The 19,195-nt window shown below is 39.1% G+C and overlaps 2 protein-coding genes across 2 annotated transcripts; both read left to right on the forward strand.

The window, feature by feature from the left end:
• The first annotated feature begins 50 nt into the window (after positions 1-50).
• On the forward strand, positions 51-6,892 carry adss1 (adenylosuccinate synthase 1). The gene is made up of 13 exons (XM_086094663.1): positions 51-366; positions 2,199-2,301; positions 2,401-2,463; positions 2,589-2,639; positions 2,707-2,773; positions 3,302-3,409; positions 3,488-3,569; positions 3,640-3,766; positions 3,857-4,011; positions 6,061-6,185; positions 6,301-6,398; positions 6,482-6,631; positions 6,726-6,892. The coding sequence occupies exons 1-13, from the start codon at positions 178-180 to the stop codon at positions 6,776-6,778; spliced, it is 1,371 nt and encodes a 456-aa protein (XP_085950789.1). The 5' UTR covers positions 51-177; the 3' UTR covers positions 6,779-6,892.
• Positions 6,893-8,628: 1,736 nt separating this feature from the next.
• Positions 8,629-11,272, forward strand: siva1 (SIVA1, apoptosis-inducing factor). The gene is made up of 4 exons (XM_086095052.1): positions 8,629-8,831; positions 9,147-9,332; positions 10,271-10,418; positions 11,061-11,272. The coding sequence occupies exons 1-4, from the start codon at positions 8,711-8,713 to the stop codon at positions 11,107-11,109; spliced, it is 504 nt and encodes a 167-aa protein (XP_085951178.1). The 5' UTR covers positions 8,629-8,710; the 3' UTR covers positions 11,110-11,272.
• Positions 11,273-19,195: the final 7,923 nt, after the last annotated feature.

Here is a 19,195-nt window from a genome sequence, read left to right on the forward strand (position 1 = left end):
GTTTTTATTGCGTGAACGCAACACGAGCGCGTAAAGGCGCTTGAGCTTCGTCGACGACCGTTACGCACACGCCGGGTGCGTCTGGCCGGTGACATCATCAGCCTTACAGATATGGCAACGCACGCTCTTGGAGGCAGCTAGTCCTCTTGAGACGGTCAGCCCGAAGCCTCCGCCATCATGTCGCTCAATTGGTCGGCCAGAGAGCACAAAAACACGAACCAGCCCGCCGCCGCGGGACTCAAGCGGCCGCGCAACGACGTGGGCAACAAGGCGACTGTGGTGTTGGGCGCGCAGTGGGGCGACGAGGGCAAAGGAAAAGTGGTCGACCTGCTGGCCACTGAAGCGGACGTTGTCTGCAGATGTCAGGTAATCAAGAGTACTAAGTTTGATTCGAGTATTATAGTGGATCGATATAACACATCAAATAGATTCAATTTCAACGCAATGTGATTATTCAGTTTAACACGCCAAATAGATTCAATTTCAACGCAATGTGTTTGTACGTGCATTGATTTACTGATTATTCAGTCCAAATAGATTCAATTTCAACGCAATGTGTTTGTACGTGCATTGATTTACTGATTATTCAGTTTAACACACCAAATAGATTCAATTTCAACGCAATGTGTTTGTACGTGCATTGATTTACTATCCTAATAAAAACATTCAGTTATTCAGTTTAACACACCAAATAGATTCAATTTCAACGCAATGTGTTTGTAAGTGCGTTGATTTACTATCCTAATAAAAACAATTCAGACAAGTCTGCTTCAGGTGACTCGCGTGTGAGATATAACACTGAAATCAGAGGTTAGTCCACTTTTGGACAAGCTGCCAACATTCGGTGCACGTTGCACTTTCTCCAATGACAGAACAGGCAAGATCCTTCCCCTACGACAGCCACCCAGTGGATTGGAGAGCGGGTCACATTCTTAGAGTGACTTGACATGTGAGAAGGCCAAGTCTGAGCGAGACATGGACCCCACACCAGCTTCTGAGCCAAGGGTGTTAAAATAGGCTGGGCATTCTCTATGTGAAGTGGAAAAGACCATGGATTGTCATCAACAGTCTTAATGTTGTTTATAGTGTATACAGTGATCATGTATAAAAATTAAAATAAACGTTTTTAATGAATTCACATTTGTTTAAAGAGACATTGTGTATTATTTGGCGCCATCTAGCAATAATTAAAATTAATTGAAATATGTTTGATCACATTTTTTTTTTAAATAGAGTAATCTTAGGTCTAGTAATCACTAGTTATATTGCATAGTTTCCGCAGCCTTACAGGAGGCTGACATTGTAGCTCTAGTGTCGGACCCAATTGGTCGACTCTCGCATCCACAGACGGGGCCTGCAGGTAGTCGTTGCTGAGTAATGTGTTTCGGGCTCCCGCTGCTTTGCTCTTGCTAGCTTTTGCTAGCTTCTCCCACTAGCCACTCCAGTTCTTGCTAGCCGCTTTTGTTAGCTGCTCCCATTAGCTCGTCAGGCTGCTCGCTCCAAATATTTGGTAGTAATTGGTGGAAGTGTGGTTTATCTGAGGCACCGTAGTATACGTGTCTCTTTAATGAATCCACGATTGTTTGTTTGTTTTTATAATCATGATGCATAGCCACACTGGATTTGAAAATGTCATGTTTTTGAGAAGCGGGCTGCACCCTGGACTGGTCACCAGACACATGGGGAAAAGCAGCCATTCATAAATGTTTAGAATTTTGGGGACCCTAACATGTTTTTGGAATGTGGAAGGAACCTGCAGGGCGTTGAGAAAATCCTCACGAGCATGGCGAGAATATGCAAAGGCAACACAGGAAGTCCAGGACCTCATCATTCTGCCCATAGGAAAATGTATAATTTAATAAATTGGTTGCATCAATGTGCACCTGTCTGTCAGATTGTGAGTGTGTATATCTTGTGCGCAGCCCCGTTTAGGTCGCCCCATATCTTTTCTGATGGGTCCAAGGTCTGGGTCCCGGATGTATGCTTGAAGTCATTGTGATGTTTAAAGGTGAAAGTCTCTTTCAGTTTAGAGCCGAAGCTGAACGCTAACAACAAGTGGCCACAAAGTTCAAACTATACTTTAATATGTGTATCACACATTTGTTGGTTAGGGTGGTCACCGGAAGAGTTACAGCGATGCACGGTAGTGACTAGGACATCAACACTGATTTATTCCATTTACTGCTTTTGATTCTCAGGGGGGCAACAATGCAGGACACACGGTGGTCGTGGACGGCAAAGAGTACGACTTCCACCTCCTCCCCAGTGGAATCATTAATCCCAAAAGCATCTCACTCATTGGTAAAAACAGCAAAACCTGCAGGAATCCGGCCCTCGAGGACCGAGTGTGCCCACCCCTGGTCTAGTGTTACCTCTCATAGCTTTTCTCTGATTTTGTAGGTAATGGCGTGGTCATACATTTGCCTGGCCTGTTTGAGGAGGGGGACAAAAATGAGAAGAAAGGTACATTTTTGGGCATTGTTATCTTTGGAAAGGCTGAATGTTGAATGTGGTTCTTGTGTTGATCTGCAACAACAAGTGGTTCGTGAATGACTGCACAGCACATTTTTATAATCCTCTCTCATCAGGGTTGAAAGGCTGGGAGAAGAGACTAATCGTCTCGGATAGGGCTCACCTTGGTGCGTATGGCGTTGCGTTTGTTTGTATTTTTTATGCACTTTTTGTGAACTCGTCTTCCCTCCTCAGTGTTTGATTTCCACCAGGTTGTCGATGGATTACAGGAAACTGAAAGACAGGCGCAAGAGGGAAAGAAGTAAGCTTCAACACTTCATCCTGAAGTAACACAACCATTCTTAAAACTCATTCACTGCCATTGACGGCTATAGACGTCAAAAATTCATTTGAACTATTTCTATTAGTTTAACATTTTTTTCCACTTTTGTTAACAAGAGTATGAAAACGATTTTTTTATTCTACATTTGGAACAGATATAACATTTGTGATTAATCGTGAGTTAACTAGTGAAGTCATGCGATAAGAAAATGTAATCGCCTGACGCCTCTAATTTTGTATAATCTTTTTTTAATCGTGTGATTAAATGTTTTTATTTTTAATGAATCGCATGACTTCAATAGTTAACTCACGATTAATTGCAAATTGTATATCTGTTCTAAATGTACAATAAAAACAATTCTAGGTTTTCATACTTTTGTTAACAAAAGTGGGAAAAATGTTAAAAATAAATAATTCAAATTAATTTTTGACATCTATAGCCGTCAATGGCAGCGAATGAGTTAATATGAGTATATCTGTATTTCAATTATGTGTGTTTCCGTATTAGTATTGGAACAACCAAGAAGGGCATTGGACCTGCGTACTCCAGCAAAGCGTCTCGTACGGGTCTTCGTGTATGTGACCTTCTGGGTGACTTTAAGGAGTTCTCGAGCAAGTACGAAGATAATGTCAACTTCATTCTGTTACTATCATGTCCTTAATGTCAATTATGGCTTCAATGAATCCCCTTCAGATTCAAGAACCTTGTCCGCCAGTATCAATCCATGTATCCAACCTTGACAGTGGACGTTGAAGACCAACTGAAAAAACTTAGGGTAGAGACCCGGACAACAATTGGTGTCTTGGGAGCTGCTTCCAATTTGAAAGCTGCGTTTTGTTCTTCAGGAGTATGGCGAAAGATTGCGGCCCATGGTCAGAGATGGAGTCTATTACATGTATGAAGCCCTTCATGGATCTTCAAAGAAAATACTGGTTGAAGGGGCAAATGCTGCTCTCCTTGATATTGACTTTGGTAGGATTTTTAAACAATTACTTAAATAAATGGAAGTAATTCATTTTTTTTCCTGTTTTTTAATATTATGATGATAAATGCTCTCTTTAGGTACATATCCTTTTGTGACATCATCAAACTGCACAGTGGGCGGGGCATGCACCGGGCTTGGCATCCCCCCGCTGAATATTGGTGATGTGTTTGGTGTAGCAAAGGCCTACACGACTCGTGTGGGAATTGGAGCCTTCCCCACTGAGCAACTCAATGTAAGATGTTGGTGCAACTTACTGTCTTAAGTAGGGTACACATATACCAACAATTAGGCCAAATTAGAGCATTTTAATGATCAAAATCAGGGAAGGCATGACTCTCGGATGTCTGTGAAAGATTATCCTACACAGTAAATTTTGTAGAGTACGGTAAATTTGACTCTGTTTAGATTGGGACCAAATAGACTCCGTTTTAGAGTAATATTTACACTTGGAAGAGAGTAAAATAATGATTTTTTTAAAAAGTCACTCAAGGGTTGAGGAACTATCTCACGACTTTCAGCTTGGGAGACAGCCGATCTACTTCCTGAGTCACGTAGTAATATAATGTTAGTATATTGCTCGTGTCAGTTGGAATCGTCCTAACTCCAAGCCCCCCCCCCCCAAAAAACACCTAAAAAAAACGTGTTTTTGGTCTCGGAGATAAGCAAAGACTAGGAGGGGCATAGCTCAGATGGTAGTGTGGCAGTCTCCCAAGCTGAGAGTCGTGAGAACCCTTGAGTGACTTTTCCCCCTCCCAAATCTGTATTTTACTCTATTCTAAGAGTAACTATTAGCCTACTCTAAAACTGACTCTATTTGATCCCACTCTAAATAGAGTCAAATTTACTGTACAGAATTTACTGTGTGATTGTCCCGTGGGTTTGGATGTGTTGAGAGTGATTTTTGCCCACTGATCTTCTTAAAAAACAGTCAGGGTCGACATATCATAAATGCTAAACATTTTCAATATTTACAATGGCAATTAGATAAACAACCTGTGACTCGAGCTTTTTGTTTACAACTACTACTACCACTGATAAAAACACCAACTCCTAGAGCAGGCGTTCGGGCAAAGCCAAGGGAAGCCTATCCAGAGGGCTGCACTGGAACTCAGCGGCAACAAAAGCACGCCTTGCTCGTACCGAATTCAGGTTGTTCAAAGACATGAATGTTACAAAATCGGTATTTGTGGACCCCGCCTTATTGTATAGAATCAAATGACAACACATGCTCACTTTAACTCATTCACTGCCATTGACGCTGTAGACGTCAAAATTAATTTGGACTATTTCTATTAGTTTAACATTTTTTCCGCTTTTGTTAACAGGAGTATGAAAACCTAGAAAAAAATATTGTACATTTAGAACAGATATAAAATGTGTGATTAATCTTGAGTTAACTATTGAAGTCATGCGATTAATTACAATTAAAAAATTTAATCGCCTGACGCCACAAATTTTTAATAATCTTTTCTTAAAAAAAAAAAAAGATTATTAAAAAAATGTCTAGGTTTTCATACCCTTGTTAGCAAAAGTGGGGAAGCATGTTTTAAACTAATAGAAATAGTTCAAATGAATTTTTGACGTTTATAGGCGTCAATAGCAGTTAAGGAGTTAAGCCTGATTTTGAATCTGATCATCGGACTCGGGCAGCTGACACAGAGGGCGTGTGAGGCGGTAACTGACTGACTGACACTTCAGACCCTCATGCAGGTCACAGAGATAAATTTAGGGCCAGAGGTCACGTCACGTTCAGAATACATTTAGTGTGACCAGCAGACTCGTATTACTACGTACTGAAGGAACAGATCATTAGACAACGTTTAACTTAATCCTATGAGATTTCTTGTCTGTGTAAATACACTCACCAGCCATATTAGGACACCTTCTCAATAAGATACAAGGGCTCTATTTAATCTTTATCTACAAAGATAATTACGCTCTGTTTTTCCTAACATTGTCATAGAGGTATTGATTTAACAATATGCAGGGGTGGACTCACTGAGGCATGGTAAGAAGATGGCATATGCGCCTGCAACTGTGATGTCATCTTCACTAGACAGCAAGTGGCAAAATGGCCGCCTCCTGAGATGTATAAAATTAGGTGTATTTTGCTGCTTAACTCATATTCCACAAAGCTAATACTAATCAGAATACAGTGTTTAGACTAGTGGGGGCGGATAGAGCATAGTATTGTAAGAAACATTTGTGGGTTGACTTCACCTTTATTGTTGAGTAAAACACAATAAATAAGGTTTTAATGTGCTTTGAAATTTGTTTGTAGGCAGTCGGAGAACTGCTGCAGACAAGGGGTCACGAGGTGGGCGTGACCACAGGGAGGAAGCGACGTTGCGGCTGGTTGGATCTTGTCATCGTCAGATACGCGCACATGATCAATGGCTTTACTTCGTGAGTGTGTGGAGTGGACTTGTTGATTTTTTTTCTGCACAACCATAATGATAATGATTTTACTTTTTTTCTTCTTCTTATATTACCCCTTTCAACTCTGGCATCCTTCCCGCAGCGTCGCCTTGACAAAACTTGACATTCTGGATGTGTTGGAGGAAATTAAAGTCGGAATTGCTTACAAACTCAATGGGAAAAGAATTCCACATTTTCCAGGTAATTTTTTCAGATGAGGTATTGACGGGGCAGGTGACATTTTTGTTAGCATTTCATTCATACTGTGTTTATTTGAATCCTAGCAAACATGGATGTTTTGCATAACGTGGAGGTTGAGTATGAGACCTTTCCTGGGTGGAAGACCGACACATCTGCAGCCCGTAAGTGGGGTGACCTCCCAGTCAAGGCACAAAACTACATCCGCTTCATTGAGAACCACATTGGAGTTCCCAGTAGGTTTGAACTTCAAATCTATGTTTTGCCTTGCTGTACACTGATGCCGATGAGTTTAACGTGCGACACTTGTATCACTCTGTCTCCCTACAGTCAAATGGGTCGGTGTTGGAAAGTCCAGGGAGTGCATGATCCAGATGTTTTAGAGGGGAAACCCATGCTCTTCATTCACAGTTGCACAGATCATGCAGCATTTTATTATCTCTAAAAGTGATCTCTTCATCACCAGTTATTAATAAATAAAACTTAAGGAAAACCTTGTTTTGCTCTTTATTTGCTTTTCTTTTGTGGTAGAAATTATATATGACATCTAATCCACTCTTAAACAAAAACAGCCACACTAGTGATGGTATTGTATTGTTTTTAGTATAGTCAAATTCAGTGGTTAAAAATAATGAAAGTAAAAAAAATAATAATAAGTACAAATACTTTGTTATTGTAATGATGTGCAAATAACTTCATTCCAGTACTTAAATAGATTGTTCAGGTGTCTGCACTTTTTGGGACAACTTTTTACTTTTACTCCCTGCATTCAAACCAGATATATGCATCTATGTTTTCTTTGACTTCGTTAGAAATTGACTTTTTTCAACCTTAGTGGACGAGTTTAAGAAATAAAAGAGACTTGGACAATGGATATACAAAAATGTTTTATTGGCTAATTGACATTGACAATTTCTGGGCTTACGTCGTCACAATTACATCAAAATGGCGGTCAGGTCAGTGACAAAAGCTCTCTGCTCATTGAAAAGTAATTTGTCATTTGGTTTGTGAGGATTTTTTTTTTTTTTCAAAATGTGATCAAATGTCTTTTCACTACTATAACAATCTGCCTGCAGAGGCAAAAGTGTGACATGAACAAAAATTTGACTTAATTGGTCTAACATTAAGATGAATGTCGTTACAAACAGCCAAGAGGCAGTAGGAGTAACGACCTAACTAAATGGAAATAGGATTTTGGGTAGTCTCTCCAATTAACAGTAAAAAGCTCTAAAAGGTGAATGAATGGTATTGTCCCATGTGCAGAAAACTGGTCATTGAGAAATTGCCACTAATATTGAAAGTTGCATAAAACTATTCCGGCTGTATGTGCACCTTTACACATTAAATTTACTTGATCACAAATGACAAAATGAAAAGTAAAGCTGTACGATAGGCTACTGGAGATTTTTGGTATTATTCGATACCAAGTAAATACTGTAACTTGAGCCAGTACCGATACCAAATACTTCTAGGCTCATAAAAAATGCTATTTAAAAAAAAAGTGTGCTATTATATAACATGTTTTATGCAAAATAAACGTTTTTGTTGTATTCTTTACCATGCCTTAATAAAATATCAATGGAAACATACCTGGACTGTTGTTTAAAGTCTCACATGTGTCATGTAGTAATAGTCTTCATATTCTCAGTCCCTGTCTCTCTTCCACACGCAAAGAACTTCAGCCACTGAAGTCCTTTTAGTCTTAAGAAGACAAAATGCGCACTCTGCTAACAGGTACGCTACTGTACTTCTACTTACCTTTAAATTATCCTCGGTTGTAGTTGTGTTGTGTACTATACTTATGTTGTGCTACACCCATCTGATAGTTGGAAAATCTCAAATAAAGCATAACACGACCCTTACGTAAAATGTATTTTTTTTACTGTAAAAATGTGAATTTGAAATTAACTATTGTAAGGGCCGTGTATTTATTTAAAAAAAAATATATTAAAAAAAAAATATATATATATATATATATATACGTATCCAAAACTTAATTATTTAACCAATTATTTTGATTAGAATATAATTTTATTTCAATTCCATTCATTCAAGAAAAGCTAATCTAACAGCAACACAATAGATTTTTTGTGGTGAACCCATAAATTACAGCACTTTCACAGACCCTGAATGCGGCACATGCCAGCAAATCTACAATCACGTGACAATCAAACGTTCTCCAATTGGCCTTTAAATATCCACGTGACAATAAATCCTGCGTCCAATTGGCTGTCTTCCTCTACGCGAACATTTTCCCCGCAATTTACTGGGACAACAACATTATTTCGACACTTTTGGGCTTTACTGCTGCTAATATGCCGAAGCGAGCATACCCTTTTACAGAAACTTTCTCGTCCCAGTACAAAATACACGTCAGGCAGCATGAGCTGAGTAATTCCAGCGTGTTGGGGATCAAATACAGGGAGGAAATATACGGTAAGTGCGTCTTCGACATTAGCTAAAGTTAGCTTCGTTGTTGTGCTAAGTTGCTAACTTAGAATATTCGACAACTTAATGACACATGACTGTGTCAGTCGCATTTACATACGTAGGAACAAAACTGGTGCCCGTGTAACGTGCATAGTTCTGCTATCGTTTGTCCTAAATCCAACGGATTGTGTAATTGTAGTAAGTAGTGAAGTCAGTCCCCCCCCCTAGCGGTAAGAAAACAAGCAAACGCGTCGTTTTCGCTTACCCGGTGTGATGCAGATGTGCTTTCTCCTCATTTTCCCCGTCCTTTTTTTTCCACAGAAAAGACCAAGAACTTACTTTTTAATGGCGCCAAGACTGTGGTGGGTAAAGTCTGGTCCGGCGAAGAGAAGACCAGCGATCATAAGCCAATTGGGCAAGAGACTGCTGAAAGCAGCCAGATTCTGTTAAGAGGACAGACTTTGATTGGAACTGACGGAAGGCTGACGAAAGCAACGAGAAGCCAAGGTGAGTTATTAGTGTAGTGAGGATAGGCGGTTCAGATGATGAATGGATGGATGCTGTTGAGCTGATTATATGAATCAGGTGTGTTAGTGGGCGCAAACATCTTAAACCTGCAGGACTCCAGACCTCGAGGACCGGAATTGGTGAACCCTGGTAGTCTGTTGTAAACAAAAAAATATATATATATTTGATTAAATTCGAAACTCATGACGCTGCAACCATTATGCCACAACGAAGTACACTTTGGCTGGATTTGTATTGGTAGTTCTCGCACGATTCACGGCAAAATAGCGCTAGGTGGAGAGTTGACGGTGACGGTAAAATATCCACTTTGTATATTTGTGTTTCTGAAAAATGTGCAAATGACAGATATATTTGTGTGAATAATTTTTTGACAAATCATTTTTTTAACATGATTAAATCACATTTAAAATAGTTTAAGCAAATGCGGCACCACAACTTAATGTATGTCATTAGTTCAATTTGATCAAGCCAGTCCAGTCTCCAGAGATATCCACATTTTGAAGTTCATAAAATTGCCCGTTCTGTGTCAGATTTGTCGACCAGCAATTCCGTCAACCGAAGCTTCAAAACATACCTTATTGTTCAAAATTTTCTTCACTTCCTTAACTGACATTTCAAGCATTTTTTCCCCACCAAATCCAATCCTATAAATTCAACAAATAGTTTTATAAATAAAATATTTGCGTCCCGTGAGCATCGTCTTCTGTAGTTGCGTATGTTTAATATGATGAGATACATCTGTATGATTTCCACATTCATTGAAACCCTACATACGATGTGGCCAGTAATGAAAATGATTTTGCCACCCTGCTCTAAATTGTCCATACTGTACGTGTGAATGGATGTTTTGTCTTGCCAACTGTATACGTTTCCTACGATTGACTGGCAACCAATCCCCAAAACCTTTTTGATTCCAGGGCCGCCTCCAACAGGCTGCTATGTTTGTCAGAGGAACGTAACATGCCGGGCATCTTGTTCACAGTGCGAGCGACTTCTCTGCTCGCCCTGCAGCCGGCAGTGTTCAAACTGCTCAAGCCTCTGCTGTTCTGTCTGCACCGTCATAGAGTGAGTCCCGTTTTGCTTTACGTTCTCAGTGCCACTATTAAACGAATCGGCCTTAAGGTAAAATGATGCTCTTGGCTAAAGAGTGTCAGTGGAAACCTTATCAGTTTAAGATTTAAAGCTTTAACTCTTGAGTTGTCTTTGTTGGCTCTTCTGCACGTTCCCTTTGACAAGTGTAGTGTATCAGTGAGAAGTCTACCAGTGACAATTGCAATTGAATCAAATAGAATGGAAGATGCCGGCCCATACTTGGATCAGTGCTTCATGTTTAAACTCAGCATTACAGTTCGACCAGCAGGAAAGTGCAAGTTTTAAAATAAGTCCCCATCAAAAGCGGTATGCGTCAAAGGTAGGGTTTGCTCGACATGCTTTATGATTTTTAAGTTTGAACAATAACAGTACGTCATTAAACATTTTGCACAGCTGCGAGCCAGATGTATAGCTATGCAATCGTAAATATAAACTCAAATTTAGAACCTCCTTTACGGGACCTCGAAGTTTTCCATCGAGCTCAGTTCAAGAAAGATAAGACAATAACTCCTTGACTACAGTTTAAGTGTGTGTGTGTTTTATTTTAGGCATTGATTGAAATTATTAATACGTGTCTGAATATATAATTGTTTTTGTTTTTTTTCTCTTCCGCAGTTACAGTGGACGTTATGATGAAGTACTCTGCTGCAATTGTTCTACGTAATGGAAATCTAACTCCTACATGAGTTTATGCTTGAATAAGCAGTATCCTCACTTAATTAAATGAAATCAGACTGCATTTTTTTTTAACCACAATTGTCTTTTTTCATCATCTAAATGTGTGTATGTATAGATATATTAAAATAAACGTGAACATTTGTATACAATTTTGACTGTTCAGTTTTTTTATGACTTCACCAATAATCATAATCTCAATTGTTTTTTTGTTTTGTTTTTAGTATGACCCAAAATAAATCAATAATCGATTAATCAATAGTCATTTACATTGTAAAGAAGGGAAAAAAACAGTTTCAGCAGGGATTACGTACTTTTATAATTTGGCCAGCAGGTGGCAGCACAGTACAAGATCTCACGTTCTGGTTTATCTTTAAAAAAAAAAAAAGCATTATTTGGCCTTTCCTTCTGGAAGCAATGGAATTCCAATCCACTTAGCCTACTCTGACCTTGAATTGTGTGTGCTATCAAATATTTCTTAATAAAACAAACAGCCAGAGGTTAGACAAAACCGTGCTTGTGTAGGGTCGACTGTAAAGTCTTATCCCTGCTGGACATGACCTTGTGGCGCAGTCATCACTTTCTCTTTGACTCTGGACCCGCACTGAAGATGGCTGCTCTCAGGGTCACACATTCTACACTGAGTAATTGTTCTAAAGTCGCACTGTTTTATAAGAAGCGGTCACATGACCCGGTGTAATGGATATTAGCTCGGATGAGTGCACTTCCTGGAGCTTATTGCAAATGTGCGTATGATCTGTTGAGTCGCATCCCTGGCTCAGTGGGTCGGTTGGTCCGTTTGAGTTCTATCTTGGCTGCTCAGTATAATAATATGGCAAAAAGAAAAAACAACTCAGCATGATAAGAGGAGGACATACACCGGATACAGCAGTTCTTTAGTCTTAAAGACAGACTCTTCCCAGGGACAAGCATTAATGCTCTTTCTGCACGTTCACCACTGTGTCATCAAAGTAACAGCGTGTTGTACTTCTTCTAGGTTCTCTTAAGAATGTTCAAATCCTATGCAAGAAGTTGGCTTGTCATCAGCAGCCCTTTCCTCCATAGTATATGGCTGTGCCACCATTCAAGGGTGAGTGAGCACTTTGTTTTAGCTGGGAATTTCTTGTTTTTACACTTGCATGCCTGTTAAGAATGTTACGTGTTTCTTTAAACTAGGGCGTGGCTGTTTTATTGATTAAATCGATTTATTTATTTTTTATCGGGTCGGGTGGGGTTAAGTCTTCATTGATGCAGAACAGATTGGGTTAGCTAAATAAAACAAAATAAAAATGTAAACAAAATTATAAGCGGTCATTATAGTGAAAAACACACATATATATATAAAATTTTGTGCACCAATCGCCAACTCATATTAGCTGTTCCCTGTCAAGATTCCCAAATATGGATAAGTGTGAAGTATGATACTGTATTATTGACAGTAGTGTTAATTTTATCCGCCATTTTTTAATTTTTTTGTCCAGTTTCAATCACGCTTGTTAGTTTTTATCATAGTTACTCAACCCCATCACGTTTTTATTTAGTCAATTTTTAGTGGACTATTAATCTAGCATTTTAGTCTTTATTCTAGTCCAAGAAAACATAATTAATTGTATTCGTCTAGTTTTAGTCAACAAAAATGGTCGTTTTAGTCAGGACAATCATTTTACCCTGTGTATATATATATATATATATATTTATTTATTTATTTTGTCAGCAGATAATGTTGAACATTTCTTTTCTCTCTTTTTTTTATCGCATCAGATTAAATTTTTTAATTGTAATTAATTGCATGACTTCAATAGTTAACTCACGATTAATCACAAATTTTATATCTGTTCTAATTGTACAATAATATTTTCTAGGTTTTCATACTCTTAACAAAAGTGGAAAAAATGTTAAACTAATAGAAATAGTTCAAATACATTTTTGACGTCTATAGCCGTCAATGGCAAGGAATGAGTTAATGAGGGTTTTAGTCTAGTCTAGTTTTCGTCTGGCGAAAAAAAATTGTTATTTTTTTTAGTTTTCATTAACGAAATTAACACTAATTGACAGTGATCTATAATGATAGTGATGACTTAACTTGTACCCAATACGTACAGTATATGAAACTATAGATTTGTATACATGGTCCTCTCCCCTCCATTATGCAAAAACAAGAATTTTAGATAGCAATAGTCTCAGGCTTGCACACATAAAACAAAAACACAACTTCCAAAATAAAAGCACCACATCTTTTTTTATTTTAGTTTGACTTCATAGTTACCGTGAGGGCCGGACAGAGCGTGTGGGTGGGCCGGATGTGGCCCCCGGGCCATATTTTGGTGGGAGCAGCTGTTGGGATAAACTACATACAGTTTGTGCATTACACGATACAAATTTACCTGAGATTTATTCAATCAAGCCTTTCTACGTCCATATCAGATAAAGTTGTATGCTGGCAACAATTTGACTTCTGCGACCTTTCACAATTGGACGCTGATGGTCCCGCTTCCTGTTAACTCCGATGTGATGAGTTTACAAGACAATGCAGCTGTCACATTATCAGTGTAGATATATTCCACTGCAAAAAAAAAAAAAAAAAAGAGTGGGGGTGGCGGCGGGCACATAAAGGCCCCCGACCCGCCAGGCCAGACCGACTGCCGGCAGCCAGCGGGAGCACGTGGCTTTGTCTTTCAGCTATTCTGTTTGGGGGGGACCAGCTGTGGTCTGAGGCCAGCGTCAAGTCCGATGATGCTTCTGCTATAAATATGAGTCGGCCAGCGCGTGTAAGTGACAGCTGTACAGTGGACCAAGGGCACGCTTGTCTTGGTGCTGTCGAGGCGTTCCGCTCCTAAAAAGGAGAAGTAAGAACACATTCATGCACTTACAGTTCTTGTACAGGTGGACAGCATATCGTGTGTCTGCCCTGCAATCGGAGTGGAACAATTTATTTTTGCTGTAGGCTGGAAATCAAAAGATGAATAATATAAGACGATATGGAGAGCAACAGTTCAGCTTTTATTTCCAGGGTTTTACATCTGGATCTGATACAAACAGACGGACAAAATGTTTCAATAGACTCCCGAGTTCATTTTGCCGCCGCAGCAATGACGATTAGAGATCCCGTCACAGGAGAAGTTACATGTTACCTCCACTGAAATCCATCTTTTGTGCAAAGCTTTAGCTTTGCCATGAATTTGGTGATCGTTAATCTTCATCTCATCAATCCACGAAACATTGTCCTTGATTTTTTTTTAGGGTCATCGCGGTACTTTATGGCAACTTCCAGCCTTCCTATTCTTCTTGCTAATGAGTGGTTTGCACCTTTTAGTGCATCTTCTATACTTCATGTTTCTGACCTTCGCTCCTGCCCGCTGGATGTTGTTGCTGATGTTTGGTTGTCTTTCTTTACAGGTCGCAACATGTTTGTCATCAACACCTGTTGTGCTCCTTGCTCTAACCATTTGTGGTTTCTTTCTTCAGGGCATTTCATGATTATATTGCCCAAAGCTCAGTTTTTTTTTTTTTTTACATTTTCTCTTTTTCACAATTTCTTGTTTTGTTTTTTTACCCATAGACAGCTGGTTTACATGTGCACCCCTAACTCCAGTACAACGACTTTAGTCTTTACAGAACAAACAACAACTCTAATTTTGTATTCATCAGTCACATGTTCCAAAACATTACTTGATGAGTACATAAGGTTTGTTAATTCAAACATGAATCAACTGAATAAGGAAAATTTAAAATAGATACTATTCGATTGTCAAAACAAGTATTGATAGCAATTAGGGGTGGGAATCTTTGAATGTCTCACGATTTGATTCCGATTTTTGGGTCGGCGATTCGATTCAAAATCGATTTTCGATTAAGATCGATTTTTTTTAAAAAAAAATTGGTTTTTGCTTCAATCTTTAGATGTGCAAGGAATTGTAATGATCTACTCCAGTATGGCTCGCGGCTCTTTTATCACTCAAAAGAACGGCGTGGAACCACACTGCCCCTCAGTGGCCAAACCGGGTACAACATGAACAGCGCTTCCAATAAAGGCACACACAAACAAAAGCAAGACAGTATGAAATCATTTAAATACAATCTTTTTTGGGACATTTAGAATCGATTCAGAATCGTACTAAATCAGAATCGATTTTTTTGGCACACCCCTAATAGCAATGCTATTGTGGGTCAAAAATATTGAAGGGGAAAACATTTGCAAAAATGCTGTTGCTGAGAGACAAGAACTGGCAACATAGCCAAAAATTGTTTAAATGCATTCTGTTATAGTGCATCAAAAATATTGTCAATGGTCAAATCAATGCTCCAATGCTTAAAATGTCAGTGCTGAGAGTCAAACGTTTACACGATTACTCCAATGTTAAAACTTGTTATTGTCAGTACTGAGAAACAAGCTTGCGCGTGAATGTTACTTAAGGTAAAAAATAATAATTTTTAAGTAACTGCTTAGACGAGCATTCACTTTTATTTTGTACATCTATTGCTGAGCGAGATACAAGAATTGACGCAAATGCTGTCAAAAATGTTATTGTCAATGCTGCGAGACAAGCGCTCACAAATGTTACACTGCATCAAAAAACATTTTGTTGATGCTGAGGGACAAGCATTCATTCTAATGCTATTGTGCATCAAAATGATGGTCAATGTAAAGAGAAAGCATTTATCAAATTCAATTTGTTCAATAATTGTAGGTGAATGCTGAGATACATGCATACTTAAAAAAAATATAGTGAGTGCTAAGAGAAAGGCATTCAAAGTTGCACTATAATGTATCAAAACGCATGAATGCAGACGCATATTCCCAAAAATGTAATTTTGCATCGAAAATAGTCGAAGCTGAGGTACAAGCAGTTCTAAAAACCACGATTCATTAGCAAGATATGCTTGCTAAACACCTTTTCTCAAGAGTAGCGTGCTTTCTATTCTACGCGTAAGCTTTTTTTTTTTTTTTTTTCTCCTCCACAAACAACAAATACATTTTATCAAGCCGAGATCATGAACAGAAAAGTAAGAATGTCACGACACTTCCTTAAGCGACCAATTCATTTGCTATGAAGTCAACAGCTAAAAGCCACTTTGGTACAAATTTGCATTGCACAGTACCTGGGGATTTCTATAATATGCTGTCCTGCCTTTTTAATTTGCATACTATAGTAGAGTATTTCTTTTGCATTTCAGCCCGGTAACAGCATCTCTTCGCCGTTCATGTGTTATTCATCGGGCGCTTGGAGTTTATATTTTCTCTGGACCAATGTGACTTCAGTCCTCTGAAAGTCAAAAATGACTTATTTACAAAAAGAGGGGCGTGATGCATGTGCGTTAACGTGGAATGAGGAGTGGGGGGGGGGGGGGGGTGGGGGAGTATTGTGTGTGTGTGTGTGTGTGTGTGTGTGTGAGATCCACACACAAGCACATACGTGAATGTGTTTGTGTGCCCTTTTCAAGTGTGACCACCTGTCTTTTGTTCCCAAATAAATAAATAAACACAGACCACACCAGCTGTCCCTGGCAGCCCGTCCCCTTAGAGGTCAAGGGCTCCCACCGCTGGCCTTGTTGAGACAGTGGACACGTCGTACTTTCCTCTCAACTTCTCCCAAGTACCTCGACACAAGCGCACGCAGCCAAATGAGCCAGGCTTTGGTCAGGAATGTTTTATTACTACACCGCGGCGTTATAGACGGCACATATCCCCAGCTCGTCACCTTGCAGCTAAGCTCCATCACATGGCCTCTTGCTTTCCATGTGAGGTGTTTTTTTTGCGACAGAAGAAATGCGCGCACGCCACACTGCCACTCTAAGCTCTGGATCCCGTCAAGCACATGTGAGCCGCCGCCGCTGACTGCTCTTATTCGTGCATCTTTTCGCGGTGGCTCTTATTTACCGGCTGGCTGTTTGCGAATGATCTTGGGAGCACATTGTTTTCTTTATGCTCGAGCTGGCTGGCCAGCACCGCTGTGTCGTCTGTTTGTGCACAAAGTACGTGCAGGGGAGCGGGGCCAGACAATAGCGTGGCTGAGCGGCTACCCACGCGCACAATAGAGCGGAGGGATGAGGCCGAGGGTCTGGGGCCGCAGTTTTGGGGGCTGTGGAGGTGGTGGGGGGCAGTTGGATGCTGCCCTCTTGTCTATATGCGGTTCCCAGAATGGGCACACTGGGACTGGGAGGGGGGAGGGTGGTGGGAATCGGAGGCCATCCCCGCTGGGATCTCACAGCAGAGCAGCTGGATTTCTTTCATGGCGCACCAAAGAAATGATTGAAAAAGTTCTCCGGGTTGGTAGTAAGTTGATTTCCAAACACACAAGTGTCTGCCCAGTTTAATTAATCGTTGGATGTGCTTTGCGGAGGCGCGGCGACAATGGGAGCTCTCTTAATCAGTCGTGTTCTTGAGCTTAGTTTATGGTTATAGACTGGCAGTATTATCACATTGTGTTGTCTCTTTATACACTGGAGAGCAAGTGCACAACACACGCACACACTTTGTGTTGCTGCTGATGTGTGAGGGTTCCGGTAGTAGTAATGTGATACATTTTGGCAAATAATTTACTATACATCACAAAATCATTGGAACTGATGTTCAACAAATAGCATACAAGATATTAAGCTATTTAATTACGTTTTATTTCAGGAGCAAAAAAAGTGCGGTGAGTGTTTATTCACATGGTCGCCGGTGCATGTTGACACATTGGTATCGATACTCCACCATTAGAAAAATAATACAGTACTATTGCAACATTTATTTATTTTTTTGCTACTGTATTTACAGCACACCCTCTCCATTCCACTGGGTGTAGTAATTGAATTGCATATTATTATTGTTTTCTAACAGTGACTCTCATGCTAATAAGCAGACTTATGGTGCACTTTTGTTTGGATTGCAAAATAATATGGTCTGGGTTGGTATCAGATTGTGACGGTTTGATAACCTTAAAGGGATACTTGACTCATTTACAGCAGTAAGAAGTCCATTTTGTCTATGATTAATTTGATAACGTCATTATTTTTCATGTCCAATGATCAATACCTTTAAAAACACATTTAGCCACTTGCTGTTGACTGAAAATGACATCACCTGTGCTCGGGGCTCAGGTAACGACCAATCATGGCTCAGTTTGCAAACGTCACATGACCAAACCCAGAGAACAGGTGAGCCATGATTGGCCATTACCTGAGCTCTGAGCACCTGTGATGTCATTTTCAGTCGACTGCAAGTGGCAAAATGTGTTTTGAAGGTATTAATTGTACATGAAAAATAATTAAGTTATCAAATTAGTTATAGACAGAATATTAACTTTTTGTTGCTGAAAATGCCTAAATGAGGGAATGACTTTAAGCAAAAATCGTGATATCACGGCATTGCAATTATAGCTCTGGATTTTTTCCCCCCTCATTGAACACTAAAATAATATGAATGCTATTTGGTACATTAGTAAATGTGTACCATGTTAAGTTAAAATAAATACAATCTAAATATTTACAGTAGTGTAGCTTACGGTAAGTGAGCACAACAATCAAAATATAATTATGTCTGTAAAAACAAACAAACCTCAAAAATTGAATATATGCAGTCAATATGTATATACAACATTAACAATGACATTTATTTATTTGTTAAAAAAAACACTAAATGTAATAACTGAAGGTATATAAATCGAATTTATTATGATTGTAATCATTATTAGTAATTTGGTTTAAACATCAGTGTTTTTGGAGACAGTGCTACTAACTACTACTTTAAAGAATAAAAATAAAGATGGCCATATAAATGTATTCTAAATCTCTGTAATCGTTAATGCTGCAGCAAATAAAATGTATTTTGGAAATGTAGTACTGGCTTAAACATAAATGCACATTGTAAATTATTTTATGTAAAAACACCAGCACACTAGCTACTTTTATTTAAAAAAAAAAAAGCTAAAATATAAATTTGTTATTTCTATGTTGACGCATACATTTACAAAATCAGTATGATGTTGAAAGTGACACTCATTTGTGCTCATGTAGTTTATTACTGATGATATGCGTTGAATTGTACGGCTTTTTATTTATTTTTTTAACAACTGACCTCAAAAAAGTGCAAA

Source organism: Leptonotus elevatus, chromosome 14 (assembly GCF_054856555.1).
Source record: "Leptonotus elevatus isolate MCC_2025b chromosome 14, RoL_Lele_1.0, whole genome shotgun sequence".
NCBI lineage: Eukaryota > Metazoa > Chordata > Actinopteri > Syngnathiformes > Syngnathidae > Leptonotus > Leptonotus elevatus.